The sequence below is a fragment of the Mirounga angustirostris genome, unplaced genomic scaffold (assembly GCF_029215605.1).
Source record: "Mirounga angustirostris isolate CCGP_5_RB_7025 unplaced genomic scaffold, mMirAng1.0.hap1 SCAF_5, whole genome shotgun sequence".
Taxonomy (NCBI): Eukaryota; Metazoa; Chordata; class Mammalia; order Carnivora; family Phocidae; genus Mirounga; species Mirounga angustirostris.
The window spans coordinates 21157613-21175342 of NW_026991713.1; the positions used below are offsets into that span (position 1 = coordinate 21157613).

The 17730-nt window shown below is 40.8% G+C and overlaps 2 protein-coding genes across 10 annotated transcripts in view; one reads left to right on the forward strand and one right to left on the reverse strand.

Moving 5' to 3' along the window:
• Nucleotides 1-3237, reverse strand: part of ACTR6 (actin related protein 6) — a 30535-nt gene extending 27298 nt beyond the window's left edge. For 3 of the 4 annotated variants that reach the window (XM_045872766.3, XM_054506872.2, XM_045872765.2), the window contains exons 1-3: nucleotides 3078-3236; nucleotides 965-1082; nucleotides 485-553 (exon numbers count right to left, since the gene is read on the reverse strand). In XM_045872766.3, the coding sequence (XP_045728722.1) occupies nucleotides 485-553; nucleotides 965-1082; nucleotides 3078-3145 (255 nt within the window). In that variant the 5' untranslated portion in view covers nucleotides 3146-3236. Of the gene's footprint in view, nucleotides 1-484; nucleotides 554-964; nucleotides 1083-3077 lie in introns of all 4 variants that reach the window. The other variant, XM_045872768.2, reaches the window with a different exon arrangement.
• Nucleotides 3238-10849: 7612 nt separating this feature from the next.
• BLTP3B (bridge-like lipid transfer protein family member 3B) overlaps nucleotides 10850-17730 on the forward strand; it is a 120705-nt gene continuing 113824 nt past the window's right edge. For 5 of the 6 annotated variants that reach the window (XR_010411378.1, XM_045872770.3, XM_045872769.3 and 2 more), the window contains exon 1: nucleotides 10850-11136. Coding sequence is in view for 3 of the 6 variants with exons in the window: in XM_045872769.3 (XP_045728725.1) it covers nucleotides 11093-11136 (44 nt within the window). In the remaining 3 variants the exon portion in view is untranslated. Of the gene's footprint in view, nucleotides 11137-11924; nucleotides 12024-17730 lie in introns of those variants that run through there. The other variant, XM_045872772.3, reaches the window with a different exon arrangement.

Sequence of the window (17730 nt, forward strand, 5' to 3'; positions counted from 1 at the left end):
TTGTAGGGCTTACCACTTTCTGTGTTATAAATACTGTCACAATTGCTGATTTCCAGCTATCCTGAAGTCAACAAACTCTGAACACAGAGTTGGGAAGAAACGCATGTAATTGGTTCTCATCAGCCAGTGTGAGCCAACTTTCAGCACAAGACTATTCAGTAGAAATTCTGAGTCTATTCACTTTCATACCATGCACTCTTCCCTACCAGATTTTAGCACAAGTAATCTCAAGCATGTACTACTTTTCATATATATGTATATTTTGGCAGTATATATAATTTTTAAAAGTTAAAAATATGACTGATATAAATACACAGTGAACATGTGCAACAGATTTATTTAAGTCATATTAAGGCATAAACTAGCTTTATATCCTATCCTGTTGGTTCTTGCATTAACATGAGTTACTAATTCTTATTGCTGTAACTTTTCATTTGAATAAGACATGGAAATAGAAATTTGAATACATACTCCAATTTGTTACCTGATACATTTCTTTTCCAAAAAGGTAATCCCAAACTTGTCTTTGAACATCCCAATTCACCAAGTAGCCCTAAAAAAATTCTTGTATAAATTATCACAAATATTTGAATAGTTTTTAAAAATCATATTAACAGAGTCTAAACCACTAATTTCTCTTTATGGTTATGTTCACTACTCAAACATTGTTTAAGGAGATGCCACTCCACACTTACTTTTTTTTTTAATGTGTTCATCTCATTTAGCTTTAACATAAAGAAGTAAAATTCAGTACCCACAATCAGTAACTAAGTCATGGTCATTTATTGCTAAGAAGACAACTTAATTTCAGTTTTTGGTTTTAATAAGATCTTATTTAAAATTTAAATAACTTTTTCTCAGAGATCTAAAAATATTTCCATACATACAAAATTCTAATTATACATTTAAAAACTGTCTTTACATTTAGGTCTACATTGCTAGAAATGACATATAACTGAATTACCTTCTGAAAAGGAAGAATGTAAAAGAGTCCAGAAGGGTCCTTTATTTCATCTATCTGGTTAGCAGTAAAAGTTTTAAGACGTGCTGTTTTTGACCTGAACTGACAGTTAGGAATTACCCTATAAACAAAGAAATAATATAATTATTCCCTAAATACTCACTTCCAAAAAATACAATTACTTAACCACCCCCCTCCATGACAAAAAATATCCACAACCAGTGTTTCCCATTTTGTCTTCGAATAATTAAAAAATGTCTTTTTTTTTTTTTTTTTTTTAAGTTCTAATATGCACTAGACTCTACACTGGACCCTTTATCTTTCTCAAGTAATCCTTAAGAAATCCTTCCAGGTGGGTATTGATCCTGCTATCACACAGATGACAGTCAGAGCTTAGGTAAAGTTCCTGGTCTTTCTGGCTTTAATGTGGAATTTTTTTTTTTTTTAAGATTTATTATTTATTTGAGAGAGAGAGGGCAAGCACACAGAGGGAGAGGGAGAAGCAGACTCTGCGCCCAGCAGGGAGCCCTGTGGGACTTGATCCCAGGACCCCAGGATCATGACCTGAGCTGAAGGCAGATGCTTAACTGACTGAGCCACCCAGACACCCCTCTAATGTGGAAATCTTAATACCACTCTGGTAAAAGATTTACAGGTTCAAAATTCTTGCCATTAAAACTAAGTCTCTAGGATGCCAAAGATTTCCAATTAGCAGATACTACAGGCTACAGAAGTAGTAGTTTTAAATATGGTTGCTGCCCACCATAGGCTTACAATCTGGTTAGGAAGACAAACTAGAGTCATCATCAACCGTACATGTGTACGTGTGTGGAGGGAAGGCGGGGGAGAGGGAGGAGGGAGGGAGGGAGGGAGAGAGAGAGAGAGGAGAGAGAAAGGGAAAGGATACTGGGATAACGTAAAAATGTTTTGTATCTGCTTATTTCATTTACTATGCTGTCATTTTCTCTATATGTTTAAATATTCTTTGAGGACATGATTTTTTCTTTAAAGATATATTTTAGAGAGAGAGAGAGTGAGAGAGTGCAAGGGCGAGGAGGGGTTGGGGCAAAGGGAAAAGAGAGAATCTCAAGCCAACTCCCCTCTGAGTGCCGACCCCAACCGGGCTCAATCCCAGACTCTGACATCATGACCTGAACCGAAATCAGGAGTCTGATGCTCAATGCACTGAGCCATCCGGCGACAGGGGGACGTGATTTTTAAAAACTGCACTGTAGTCAATCTTATGGTTATATTATAATTTTAGTCAAATTTCTATTGATTATTCAGCTTGCATTCATTTTTTTTTTTTTTACCATACACAATGCCTATAATATAGAGCATCCTGTATTTACTCTTATCAAACACTTCTAACTTATTCCTTAGGTGACTGATAACAGAATTACTGTGTCAAAGGATAAAAACAATGATACACCTTGCCAAAACATTTTCCAGAAGACTAACAATTTACATTCCTACGCGGGTTGATTGTCCTCTTTAAAAAAGAAAAAAAGGAAAGGAGGAAGGGGGGAATCCTCTGTAAACATTACAGAAGAAAAGCATCTTTTCTTCTCTCTCTATACATATATAACATATATATTTAATGAATGCCATTGCAGTAATTCTGTTAAATCAACTCTATCAACCGGGTCAGCCAATGAGCACTACGAAGGGCTTAGACACGAAGCCTTCAACGTCTCCAATCAGTAAGAACTGTTTTTAACTTTTTGGGGGTCACAGAACCCATTGAGGATATGATGAAAGCCCTAACTGCGCCCTCAAGAATATGTATATACACATAAATGTCCACGATTCCTGAGGGTTCATCAACTCTGTACGCAACCCTCCATCAGGAACCGCTTCTCTAGAAGCCTATTTTCCTGAGCTATTTCCTGTTACGAAAGGAAACGTGTGTCCCACTTCCGGCGCCGCGTAGCCTAAATTAACACCAAAGTACCAGTTCAAAGCATTACAGTCGGCCAGCTCCAACCCAAGCATCCCTCTGGCGCAGGTTAGGGCCAAATAGAGACATTTGCAGTTTACTGTGATCCTGAGATGAAGGGTAGTCTGTGAAACCGCTAGGCGTCTGTCTTGTCCTAAGGACCGAGAGAACACTTACGACACGTTTTCATGGCTGTAACCGATTTTGGCATTGTAGGCTCCGTTATCCAGCACTAAGGTCGTCATTTTAACGTGAACCAAACGGCCGGCCGCCGCCTTCTCCTCCTGACACTTCCGCTCCCGCTTTTTCCAGTACTCTATGGTTTGCGGGGCGGGGCGTAAGGGTGCTTCCGGTCTCCCTTAGCAACTGAGGACGCCGGAAGCCAGAGACCGCCCCCTCTGCCTGCGGGTCAGGGGGTTGGGCAGTTCTCAGTCTAAACGGTTTACGTCGGGGAGAGAGCCAACAAGAGTGGAAACAGCTCAGTGCTTTTTCGCCCACTGCATTGCGTATTTGTCCTCTACTTCGCATACTGACTCGCTTCTACAAGTTTCTTCTAATCTGGGCGCCTCGGTGGCTCAGTCGTTAAGCGTCTGCTTTCGGCTCAGGTCGTGGTCCCAGGGTCCTGGGATCGAGGCCCACATCGGGGTCCTGACTCCACAGGAAGCGTGCTTCTCCCTCTCCGGCTCCCCCTGCTTGTGTTCCCTCTCTGGCTGTGTCTCTCTCTGTCAAAAATAAAATCTTTAAGGGGCGCCTGGGTGGCTCAGTCAGTTAAGGGTCTGCCTTCGGCTCAGGTCATGGTCCCGCAGTCCTGGCATCAAGCCCCATGTCGGGCTCTCTGCTCAGCGGGGAGCCTGCTTCTCCCTCTCCTCCCCGCACCTGCTCTCTCTCTCTCTCTGGCTATCTCTGTCTCTCTCTCTCAAATAAATAAAATCTTTAAAAAAAAAGTTTCTTCTAATCTCCGTGGTGAACCTATAGCTTTGTGCCTGTGTGTGTGTGTGTGTGTGTGTTTTCGAGTAGTATTGTTCAGTGACATTTCCCAAGGAATAAAGTGCAAAACCATAAACAGCATGGAATTGGACATGAAGTCTCTTCAGCCTCATTCCCGCCAATGCCCATTCGACTGTAGGGTTCAGCCACCCTTAAATTACAAACATGCTGTTCCGTCAACTGCCTTGCTTTTCTACTCATTCATATTCTTCCTCTGCCTACTTGTTCTTCATAACACTGCTCCATCATTCCTATCTAAAAAGGTTTCTTGCCATCTCACACTACTTTGTTCTCACTCTTAAAATTAGGTGCTGCTATGTGTTCTTGTAATGCCCCGGGTTAACTCCTATATATAATAATGGATAAGAAAATGAATTTTTTATCAGAATCCAGACTCCACCACAAATTGGCTGTGTAACCTTGCGAGATGAAGATGGTAATGGTTAACACAAAGTGCTTAATACCTGCGAGTAAACTTTCTAAGACGTTTATACATATATTAAGTAACTTAATCTTTAAATTTATGGACTAGTATTGAAATCAAAGAGAGAGTGACTAATAGTGCAGTCATTGCATTCAAACTCCTGGGCCAAATGCTGGCTCTTACTAGATGCTGTGGCCAGGCTAGTTAATCTCTCTATGCCTTAGTTTCCTCATCTGTAAAATAGAGTAATATTAATAACACTCCCTTGCAGAATTGTTTTATGAATAGCAAATGACAAAAGTGAAGTCCCTGGTAGTAGTAATCATCATCATCATTGTCATCTTGTTGTCATATAATCATTCTCTTTTTTTAAAGATTTTATTTAAGTAATCTTTACACCCAAGGTGAGGCTGGAACTCACAACCCCTAGATCGAGAGTTGCACGTTCCACCAACTGAGCCAGCCAGGTGCCCACATATAATCAGTCTCTTAACATGCACAGATGGCAAACTCCTTGAAGTCAAGCACTCTATTCCATTGGTGTCTATCCTTTGTATTAAAAAGTCATTGAATGTCCAAAGTTAATTATGTTCAGTTTTAGTCATTGTATTTTCTCTAATTTATTTTTAAATTGATAAGATCTCTTACTACGAACATGTAAAGAGTGTTTTATAAAACTTACGTCATAGAGCTGCCATCATTTCTGTCCAGCTCTCGTCTTTTAAAATATGTTCTTTCCTTCTGGTTATCAGCCCTTTCTCCTTTAAGCTTCTCTTTTTGCTTTCCTCAACATTTACATGCTCCTTGATCAAGATCATTTTTGTTGTTGGTTTCAGCTGCCATTAAATAATGACAAATCCTAAAGCAGAATTTCCACCCCCAACTGTAACCTGAATGTTTCTATGCAGGTATCCTAAGATAACTTTAATAGCAACAAATCCAAAACTGAATTTTTTCTCCAAAACAGTTTGTTCCACCTAATTACTTATCTATATTAATGGTGTGTTCCAAACCCCAAGCTAAATACCTCAATTACCTTCAACCCCAATCCCAGACTTACTCTCTGGGATCTGCCCTTGGCCTTTCCTCTCTCCTGATACTGCCTTATCTCTCACATGAGATAATGCCACTGCCTTCTCAATGCCCTTTCTGCCTCCGTTCTCTTCTCATTCTGATCCGTCTTCTGTACTGCTAGCATAATTATCAGCAAGTATTTTTCTAAATCAGATAAAATGTCCATATATTTGCAATCTTATATCTTACAGTGTGTGCTGGTAAATGTTCAACAACCAGATCTCCGGGTGGGGGGAAAGCTCTGATTTGTAGGGCTTACCACTTTCTGTGTTATAAATACTGTCACAATTGCTGATTTCCAGCTATCCTGAAGTCACCAAATTCTGAACAGAGTTGGGAAGAGATACATGTGATTGGTTCTCATGAGCCAGTATGAGCCAACTTTCAGCACAAGACTATTCAGTAAAAATTCTGAGTCTATTCGCCTTCACACCATGCACTCTTCCCTGCCAGATTTTAGCACAAGTAATCTCAAGCATGTGTTACTTTTATTAAAATACAATTCAATTGAGTAAATTTGAAGATTTAATTGGCTTTCCTAAAAAATTTTTTTGGCTTTCTTGAAAGATTCATGAACCAGGCAATATCTAATCTAGCAACTAGAGGGGAACTCCTAGGAGAGGAGTTGTACAAAAATGGAAGTTTTTTTTTTTTTTAAACATTATTTATTTATTTAACAGAGAGGGAGAGAGAGAGAGAGAGCACAAGCAGGGGGGAGTGGCAGGCAGAGGGAGAAGCAGGCTCCCCACTCAGCAGGGAGCCCAATGTGGGGCTCAATCCCAGGACCCTGGGATCATGACCTGAGCCAAAGGCAGCCCCTTAACCAACTGAGCCACCCAGGCATCCCAAAAATGGAAGGTTTTTATAGGAAGAACGGTGGCGCAAGAAGTTATTAGCAAAGGAAAAGAGAGGATTGTTTCAGGAAAGCTCAAGTTCCCTGAAGGCGAAGGGCATGGGGTCTTATTTGGTGGATTACCTCATGTTCCTTTTGGGGGAATGGAGAGGGCCCTTATGATAGGTTACCTCACTGGTGCTGGTCAGAAAACTCCTGACCAACCAGTTAAGACTGTATTTCTGAGGGAGGTTGAAACTTTAATTAGGTTAGTTATTAAGTATCGGTTTTGTGACATGGTCTAGCATAAAGGGCTTCATTTGGGGCTAATGGTTTTCTTTTTAACACTTTTCATATACATGTATATTTTGGCAATGTATAATTGTTATGTGAAACTGGGTTTGCCTTTTGGTGGATGTTCAGCCAAATGACACAATCAAGCCAAAAAATAGGAAAAGCAAACGTTTTACTTACAAGTGAAGGAGAACCCCAGGGCTCTTTCCCAAAGCACTGTCTCTGAATAACAAAATTGGTGAATTTGTAAGCTAAGGGTACATACATATCCATGAAGGGGCTTGTGCAATGGGGAATACTGCGTTGAATTGGAGCAAAAGTTATTTTAAGGTTATAAAAAGTTATTTTAAGATTTCCAGGTCAAAGTGGGAAGGGCAGTAAGGGTCAGCATCATCAATTCTCTGGCTCTAGTTGGTCTGGTGTCCAGGTGCTCAAAGGAGCTTAAATTGTGTAAAGATAAGTGTATGAATCAGGTCAATCTTCACTTTTTAATTTAATTTAATTTTTTAAATTTTTTTTGAAGATTTTATTTATTTATTTATTTGAGAGAAAGAGAGAGAGCATGTGTAGGCAGAGGGAGAGGGAGAGAATCTCAAGCAGACTCCCAGTTGAGCATGGAGACTGATGCAGGGCTCTATCTCACGGCCCTGAGACCATTATCTGAGCCAAAATCAAGAATCAGACACTTAATCAACTGAGCCATCCAGGCACCCCTGTTTTTGTTTTGCTTAAGATTTTATTTATTTATTTGAGAGAGAGTCAGTCTTCACTTTTGAATATGGTTAGGCTATCTCCTCACCTGAAGTGGCTATTTGTTCTCACACTCTTTCAGAAGATGGCTGGGAGCCTAAAATGACTTTCTTTCTTTCTTTCTTTCTTTCTTCTTTCTTTCTTTCTTTCTTTCTTTCTTTCTTTCTTTCTTTCTTTCTTTCTTTCTTTCTTTCAAGTAGGTGGAGGTCAGTGCAGGGCTTGAACTCAAGACCCTGAGACCAAGACCTGAGCTGAGATTACGAGTCAGATGCTTAACCAACTGAGCTAACCCAGGAGTCCCCTAAAATGACTTTTCTTATGTGAAGGAAGTGATGTCTTTTTCCATGGACCCTTATCTCATTCTGCTTATATAATTTTAAAAGAGTTAAAAATATGACTCTGCTATAAGTACATAATAAACATGTGTAACAGATTTATTTAAGTCATATTAATGAGTGAACTAGCTCTATATCCTATTTGTTGGCTTTTGCATTAATATGAATTGATAAATCTTTGGTGCACATTCATTATATACCTGTATGACAGTCATGTTTTTAACTTTTTGGAAATTATACTTTGGTAATTAAATAACAATTAAGAAAAATGTAAAGGGGTGCCTGGGTGGCTCAGTTGGTTAAGCAACTGACTTTGGCCCAGGTCATGATCTCAGGGTCCTGGGATTGAGCCCTGTGACAGGCTCCCTGCTCAGTGGGGAGTCTGCTCATCTCTTTCCCTTTGCCCCTCATGCTCTCTCTTTCAAATAAGTAAATAAAATCTTAAAAAAAAAGAAAATGTAAATTAATTTAAAACACTGATTTTACAGTGGTTTTGACATATGTTCCCTCAAACCAGGGAGAGGAAAATTGAAAATGTATTTTCTCAGTAAAAAGATATTGGTAAAACCAGTAAAAACTCAGTAAAAACCACAGGCTCAAGGTAGAGTCAGCATCACAGGAAACCAAGACTTAATTGCAGTTTCAACCTCTTTGGTGTGGAATTCTAAGCCAATGAGACTGGAATTTTCTGGTCTGCACCAATGAGGTAATCTATCACATGGTCCCTCCTCATCCCAGGCCTCCTCCCCTCACCCCCCAAGAAGATAAGGCAATAGGACTCTAGGCCTTTTCCCCTAAGGGAAGGTAACCTTGCCCCTTGCCTGAAATAATCTTTTCTTTCTCTTTCTTTTCTAGATAATAACTTCCTGTAAATTCCTTCCTACAAATACCTTCCATTTTATACAACTCTCTTGGGCGCTCCCCTCTTCTTGCTATGTGGGATGATCCCCAATTCATGAATTGCTTAATAAAGCCAATTAAATTCTCAGATTTGCTCAGTTGAGTTTTTTTTTTAAACTATACTACAACTATAATTATTAAGCTATGAGATTCTTTAATACTTACTACTTTGAAAAGGAATCCATGTTTTGTTCTAGCCACATTAGGCCCCTTGCCATTTATAAGCCATGAACTTTGAAAATTCCACTTGCCTGGAACATCCTCTTGTGGCTAGTAAATTAATAATACTAGCTTCCATGCTATTGTGTCTGGCACTCTCTTAAGTCTCTTAAATACTTACTTAACCTCCATTAGCTTGGTTAATCCTCACAACAACCATCGTGGAGGCTGAGACGTTCCATACTTTTCTTATGATCACATAGCTAAAAACCTGCAGAGCTGGGTGCCTGGGTGGCTCAGTTGGTTAAGCGACTGCCTTCGGCTCAGGTCATGATCCTGGAGTCCCTGGATCGAGTCCCGCATTGGGCTCCCTGCTCGGCAGGGAGCCTGCTTCTGCCTCTGACCCTCCCCCCTCTCATGTGCGCTCTCTCTCTCTCATTCTCTCTGTCTCAAATAAATAAATAAAATCTTTAAAAAAAAAACCAAAAACCTGCAGAGCTAGGTTTTATATCCAAATCTTGGACTTCAAGGTCAGTTCTACTAACACATTAAGCTGATTTAGTCTCATCTTTGAAATAACATCACTGTAAATCTGTCTTTGACTTAAGGTGGAATGAATCACTCCTTCCTTTGTGTTCTCATAACAATTTGCATAACAATTGTTATAATTATTATTATATAATAATAGTATTTATTGGGGCACCTGGGTGGCTCAGTCGTTAAGCGTCTGCCTTCGGCTCAGGTCATGATCTCAGGGTCCTGGGATCGAGCCCCGCATCGGGCTCCCTGCTCTACGGGAGGCCTGCTTCTCCCTCTCCCACTCCCCCTGCTTGTGTTCCCTCTCTCGCTGTGTCTCTTTCTGTCAAATAAATAAATAAAATCTTTAAAAAAAATAATAGCATTTATTAAGAGCACTTTGTTGAAAACTTTATATGCATAATCTCATTTAGACCTCACAAAGTTCTGAGTTAGAAACTATTAATATTATCTCCAATAGATGAGGTACTTGAGGCTGACAGATTAAATACCTTGCCCAAGTTTACATAGCTACAAAATGGCTGAGGTAGCATTTGACTGAGTCTAGTGACAAAGCTCAAGGTCTTAGCACTAAGAGTCTACTACTTTCCTTGCTAGGCTGCTAACTCTTTGATGACAGAACAAGGTTTTTTTTGTTTGTTTGTTTTTGTTTAGGCAACCCTAGATATTTGAATAGTGCCTAATTTATAGTGCATGAAGAACGTTAAGTGAGTAGTCAAAGCACTATCAACTTTCCGTTCTACAAAAAGAGCCAGGTTGTTGGACTATATGTGAACTACCTCCTCTCCCCCACCCATAACCACATTTCTTCCTGATACATCCCTCAGAGGGAGTGTAATTTCTTTTCCTCCTTTAGACATCATTGGGTGGTCATTTTCACCTCTGAAAATGTTGGTTTGGGGCTGGGTGAGGTGAAGGTTCAGAGCTGTAATAGTTCTATTTCAAGAATTTCCTTCCTTTTTATAGAAACTTTCAAGTGAAATTTTACATTCTTATTTTCTTAGATAAAACAACCTAGAGAAGGGAGTAAAGAATACATTATTAACCTATTTTATAGACGATTAAGGCTAAAACTAAGGACATTATTTTCTCCGGGTTAAAACAGCTAGAATACAAGACAGCCAGGACTTGAGTTTGGGACTTCTAATTCCCGGGTCCTGGACTCTTTTAAGACACGTTGTCAACTTCTAGTTCCCTCTAAGGGAACTAGTTTCTAGTTCTAAACTGGAATCACGAGAGAAAACATTAGATCATAGTATGGGGCGGCGGGGAGGGTGGGGGGCAGTATATCTTAGAAAACGAAAAGAAACTGAGGCAAGAATATGAAGAAAGCTAGGTAGACCAGGTAGAGAGCAAAGCAAGCAGGGCAGTTTGTGCCCCAAATTCTGAAAAATTAAAAGTAGGATGTGGACGGAGCACTCAGTGATGGAGACCGGAACAAGACCAGAGTGGAGAGGGAGGACTATAAAGCACGAGAAGGTTCTGGGATTGGGAATCAAAGCACCCAGTAGCATCAAGGCGGCGAAGGACACGCGTCCAGGCCCGGACAAGGGTGGCTGGGCAGCGCACTGCCCGCGCGGGTCGGAGCCTGCGTTGCCCCGCCCCACGCCGAGTCCGCCCCGCCCCGCCCCGCCCCGCCCCGCCCTCCCCCAGGTCTCTTAGGTGATGCTGCAGCCAAGATGGCGCCGGCGGCGGCCACGGCGGCCTGAGAGCGATGCTCGCGGTCTTCGGCACCAGCGGCGGCGGCTGTGGCCTCGGCCGGGGCCTCTGGTCTCTCCCGGGCGTGAGCGCTCAGGCGACTCTCCCCCGGCCGGGTTAGTCCGGACAACAAGGAAGCGGCCACGAAGAGAGGAGGCAGTGAGAAACGCGGAGAGAGCGCGACGCCTCCTGCCGCGGCACCATGGCTGGGCTCATCAAGAAACAGATCCTGAAGCACCTCTCCAGGTCAGCTAGAGCCTCGGGCGTGGGAGGCCAGTCCGCCCCCGCCCTAGGCGTCTCGGGAGGCTGCTCGCAGCCTCGGGGGCGGCGGGGACTGGGAGCCGTGCGGGAGGCGACTCTTGAGCTGCCAGGTCTGGCTGGGCCAGGGGGTCGCGGCCCCGGTCTCCCGTCGCCCGCGGCGCCCGGCTCTGGCCTCAAGCGTCGGCCCCCTGGACGGGTTCTCCCCCAGCCGGCTCGCGGAGCAGCGTGGAGGGCGGCGGAGGGAGGCAGCGCGCTGAGATCGCTCCCCGACGCGGCGTCTGGGGGCGTCCGGGGGACCCGGCTTGAGCGGTCCTGCGCGGAGGCCGGGGATTTGTGTGGCAGGGTGAATCCGAGCTCCGTGCTCGCCTCCGTTCGGAGCAGAGCGCTGGCCGAGGGCGTCTGGAGCGGTTTGGACTCTTTGGGCTGAGGCTTGTTTTCTCCGTGGAGTGTTAACCTTGTTATTTTCTGAACTCACCCCGCCTCGCCGTTGCCACTCTAATGCATTAGAGGGTGTGCCTGTTTGCACAGTTAGGATTTGTTTTAGGTAAATAGCCAGAGTTCCCAGCCTTGGCAAGTTCTTTCTGGAGTCGTTTTAGTTCCACATCATTCTGGCAAAACAGTTTTTGTTTTTTTTTAAATCTGAGATCCATAAATTAAGGTAGTCAACATCTGTGGTGATAAACACAATACTTGTCATTCTTTCCATTTCATAACGCGGTTTTAGTCAGAAACATGACTCAGTAAAGCTGGCAGTTCGTTACTTCTGACTTCTCCATATTTGTCTCAAGACACAGGCTAAATGTGGGATCTTGTTTCCAGCTTGTTAACGGCGAATTCAAAGCACTTGGTTATGACCTTTTTCTCTGTTATTTGTAAGTTAATATTAGGAAAAAACTTGGGTATGGTACGTTTATATGGTAAAGACAATTCTTGATTCTCCAGATCATTGAGTACCACAGGTTGTACATTGGGGAACAAAATCAATATTTCTGTGAATCAGCAAACGTTATCTAAACTTAAAACATTAAGATATAACATTTTTTTAAAAAGTAGCAAATTATAGCAGCATTTATGAATATACATTTCTTAGTATCACTAATTGGAAAGTTTTAATATTGTACATATGGTCTGATACTGAATTATCTTATTTTGGAAAAAGGTTTTATCTTTTTAATTATTATTTAGGTAATGTCTGACTTAATCAGATGTCCTCTAGCCTTTGTCATACTCCATTCCACAAGAAAATTGAGACCTACAGAAAATGATTTGTTTTTCTTCCAAGGATGATGGTACATGCCTAGTTCCATTCCAGATGCTTGGGAAGAAAGTTAATTCAATCAATGAGTGGCTTAGGGTGTTAGTTTAATTCTCTTGTAGAACTCCAGTTGAGAAAGGCTCTTAAAAATTAATAGCAAAGGTGATGGCTTATTTCACATAGTCAGAATTGAGTCCTTAGGAGTACTTTTTAATCTGTATGATTTCTAATACCTTTGTGGTAAATAATAATGAGGATTTTTTTTTCAGAGATGAGGATTTTTGTTTTTGCACCTTTGGTCATTTCTTTTTCTACCTTTCTACCTTTCTTTCTTTCTACCTTTCTACCTTTCATCCCTGTGACTTAATCATTACATCCTGGAAACCTGTACCTCTCACTTCCCTTCACCCATTTTGCCCACCCCCAACCCTTCACTCTGCCAACCATGAGTTTGTTCTTTGTATTTATGGATCTGTTTCTGCTTTTTGTTTGTTTCCTTCTTTAGATTCCATATATAAGTGAAATCATATGGTATTTGTTTTTCTCTGTGTGACTTATTTCACTTAGCATAAAACCCTCTAAGTCCCTCCATGTTGTTGCAAATGGCAAGATCTCATTCTTTTTTATAGCTGAGTACAGAAGTGAGTTTTTGAAAACACTTGAATTCTTGGTTATTTCATATTTCAAAAAAACTCAGGTGATTGAAGAGTGTCAAATTCATATTCATATATTAATCTTACTGCTGTCATCTCCTAAGAATAATAGTTATTTATAAATGTAAAGGACGACAATAGATGAAATAAGATGGGTGTTGTGATAAATTAGTTATTCAAGTAGGGGTGAACTTTTGAAATTACCTGGGGTCAAGCTTAATTTTACAAATTATCCAGTATTAAAGATGTCTCTATATTGAAGTAATCATCTGGAGGACAATTTAATAATTTTTAACAGGAAATACTTAGAACACATTATCTTGCAGTAATAGACATTTCTTGTGGCCAGTTGATGCACTCATGGCACCTCAAAGGAGGCCTTACCTGACCACCCTTTCATCCTTCTCAGCCTATATATATATATATATATATGCTTTTTCATTGTCTTCTTCACTTGAATGTAAACTACATAATGGCAGGGATTTTCTTTTGAGTCTAGCATAATGTAGGCACTCAACTATTTTTTTAATGAATGGCACCAAAGCATTGACTTTCCTTTGCGTTTTCTTAACTGAGGTAAGACTATATGCCACCAGTATTATCTCAGATAACTGGGTATGACCAGTTTCCCTGTGGTTTTAAGAAGGTAACTGAATCATTGAATAAATGAGCCTTTGTTGTCTTGGAAAGGAAGGACTAGGAAAATGACCCTTTCTGTATGGGGTCTTCCAGTAAGGAATAAGACTTTATAGGAACCAACAGGAGAAAGAATGCTTACTCTGAGCCTTGAGATTGAAATACGGTGAAATTCTAACATTAAAACCAGTGTTAGGCAGATATAGGGGCTTGAGAATCTGGCATAGTGGAAAAGTATAAAAGAGAAATTCTTAAGAGATTAATAAATGCTTTAAGTAAATGCTGAACTATTTGAGAAGTGTAAATCTGTATACTTGTTCCCTGCCTAATTGTTGTTTAGTTTGTATCTTAAGCATCTGTTGCATTATTAATAAAAATAGTTGTGTACTTGGAACTGATCTGAAACTGAACAGAAGGGAGGGAGAGAGAGGGAGCAGAGCTGGGGGGATTGGGCACGGGGGCAGGGCAAGAGGGTGATGGGAGTGTGTGTGTGTGTGTGTGTGTTTGTGTGGTGGGGGTGGAGGTTGGACTACTTATATTTTAAGAGAAGTGAAACAGGAAAAGCCTTTGAAGAGAAATGACTCTGATCTTTCATACTATAACCAGCACAGAATGTTTCAGAGTCTTCTTCTCTAGGAGAGTATTTTTTCAAAAAGGAATGGAAAGTTCTAAAGAAAAGTTGTAACAAATGTAAGAAAGGAAATAAGAACAGGAGCTACCTTTCAAGGCCTCATGTTACTGTGCATTTGTACTTGTGTACTAGAGCAAAGAAGAGGAGGAAAATAGAAGCTGGAAGATAGAATATATTTAAGCCAGGACCTGAAAAGGAGTAAAAGATTGCGATACAAATGCTCCCTCTTCCCTTCCCCCCATGCTTTCCCTTTGGCTCGTACATACTATGCTGGGCACAAGGTTAACTGGAAGTGGGAGTTGGCAGGTCAGATGTTCACCACACCTGGGTGGAGTCTTGGTATAATTTAAAGTCCTGCTTTTCAGTCAGAGGTGATTTTGCCCCTTAGGGGACATTTGGCAATGTCTGTATACATTTCTGATTGTCACAACTTGGGGCGGGGGGGGGGGGGCGCGGATAGAGGCTAGGAATGCTACTAAACATGCTGTGTACACAGCACAGTCTGCCACAACAAATAGTTATATTGCCCAAATGTCAGTAGTTTTGAGATTGAGAAACTGGTTTGAAGTATACAAGCATGTCAGATGATTGAACTAGGGTACTGTGCTACTTAAGATTATTTTGTCTGCAAACAACAAAAATCTCTGTTTAACTTAGGTAATAGGGGAAATGTAACAGAAAGCTGTTGGGGTGGGTCACCGAGTCCGGGGAAGGGCAGACCTAACCAGCTCCTAAAACCTCATTGGACAAGATAATTCTTTGTTGTGAAGGGCTGCTCTGTGTTTGTGGGATGTTTAGCAGCATCTCTGGTCTCTACCCACTAGATGCCAGTAGCACTCCAGGCGTTGACAAATGTCCCCTTAGAGTAAAATCTCTCTTGGTTGAGAACCACTGCTTCCACCTCTCACAACTCTCAATCTGTGGTCTTTCCTGTCAAGTTTGAGATTCCTGGGAGAGAGAACCTGTTTGGCCCAGTTCTACTTACCAACATGGATCAGTTAACAATGGCAAAAGGTCATAAAGCAAGGATATGGTCATAGGTAGAACTGTTTTGAGTGTGGCTTACTGTTCCATTTGGTATCTTTAATAGGCATTGAACTAAATTAGATTTCAGAGTGCCTCATTTGCTATGTTAAAGAAATTGAACTTCATCCTGGGAGGTGACTGCTAATAAAGAATTCCAGACAAAAGAGGGACATGATCATTAAAGATGCTTAGTTATCAGTTTGGTTTTGGAATCCAGGGTTCAGGAGCAGTTGACTGTGGTGGAGATATAGAGTTTATAGAGGGTCTCTGATTAACTTAAATATAAAAGTCATGTATTGTAGGGATATCATCCCACAGGATTTATGGAAGGTTGGGGAACCATACTTGGAAAGGGATTGGATCCAGGCCAGTTCTAATGATCTAGGTAGGAGAAACCACTTGACAGTCTCAACAAGATATGTACCCTAAACTAAGAGAAGGAACAAACAGAAAGAGAGGGTGCCTTGAGAAGATTGTTGAATATTTGGAATATATGTTAGGGAGATTAGGAAAGGTTGAACTCTTGCCAGGTCTTGTGACTGAATGGCAAAGTCATAGAGACTTTAGGGTGCCTCACGGTGTATTCATGAAAGCTTACACTGTGAAAGGAAGAAAAGGGGGGAACAGCAGCTGATAGTCTGGAAAGAACCATCAAAGGATTGGAAATTTTATCTGGGTGGGAGAGCAGTTGAGAAAAACAAATGAGAGAACTGGAAGGATTGGAGGTTTTGTCTAAAAGTATTAAAGTTTAAAATTTCAGAGGAGGATTAGGCCTAATTTAGAGCAAGGTATCCATTAAGGCCATGGAACTGAATTGCTGAAGAGACGTTAAGGTGCATATAATCTTCTGGAGTGGAGTGAGAAGTGAAGTAAGTAGAGGAAGATGAGATCAAAGAGAAAACCGGGCTAGACCTTGTGGGGCCTTGTAATGACTAGGTCTATAGTCATTCCTGAATTAAACATTCTTGAAAGGAAACACAACATGATTTAGACTGTCGGAAATTATTTTTTCAAATGATAATTTTGTATAATTATTGATAGGCTCATTACATCTTTCACTTTTATGGTAAAGCTCAATAAATAATTTTGAGAGTTTATGTTTATCAGGTTCTTGAACACTGGGCATTGGAGATACAAAGATGGGTAAGACATGGTCTCAGCTCTTGGGAAACTTCAGTGATTCCTATTGTGGCATAGGAAGCATGAGTAAGATCACTAAATGTAACCTGTTTTTAGAAATATACTGCCATATGAAGTTTGTGAGATTTGATTTACTTGGATTGGGCAACTGGGAAAAAATTGAGTTAATTATTACCTTTTAGGAATAGAAATAAATTTACTTTTGTAATTTTGGGAATTTTAAAAGTAATTTTTAGTTACTTAAATTGACAGTATTCTTTTTAAAATAACCCCCAATACTGTTGATTTTGACACTAGATATATAACAGTTATTTAACAAATATTTACTGAGTGCTACTTTGTACCATGCACTAGTGCATAGTGCTGTAGCTAGAATCCCTGCTCTCAGTGGAATTTACATTTTTAATCAAAGGAGGCTGATAGTAAGAGTGAAGTACATTATATCAGTTTGTGGAAAGTGCTATTAAAAATATAACACAGGGAAAGGGGATAGAAAGTGCAGGGAGGTAAGGGTAGAGTTTGCAGTTTTAAATCTGGTGATCAGGAAGGCCTAATTGAAAAGGTGATATTTGAGAAGAGATATGAAAGGTAGTGGAAGTAAATGCAAGGATCCAGAAGTGGAAGCTTACTTATCATTTTTGAAATATATCAAGGCCACCAACATGAGTGGAGTGAGGAGTGAAGTAAGTAGAGGAAGATGCATCAAAGAGAAAACAGGGCCAGATCTTTTGGGGCCTTGTAATGACTTTAGCTTTTACCCTGAGTGAGATTGGAATCAAGGCTTTGAGCCAAGGATTACTCTGCAGCCATGTGGGAAATAAATAATAGGAGGACAAGGGCAGAAGCAGGAGACCAATTAAAAGTGTTAACTATCCAGGTGAGAAAGGTTTTGACTTGGACCTATGTCGATGCGGTGGACTTGTTGAGGTTCTAGATGTATTTCAAAGGTAGAACCACAGGATTTGCTGACAGGTAAGATGTGGATTGAGAGAGAAAGAATAGTCATGACATAGCAACTGAGAAGATGGAGTTGCTGTTAACTACGTAGAAGACTGCAGGAGAGGCAGGCTTAAGGTAGAGAGATAAAGGAGTTTGGTTTTGGATGTATTAATTTGGATGCCTGTTAGATATCTGAATGGAGATTCCTTTTATTTGTGAACTAATTTAGACTACGCATTTTAGTCGGCTGTTCTGTGATATGGAAGTATGTGCAAAGCAACCTTCAAAGGCCAAAGGAA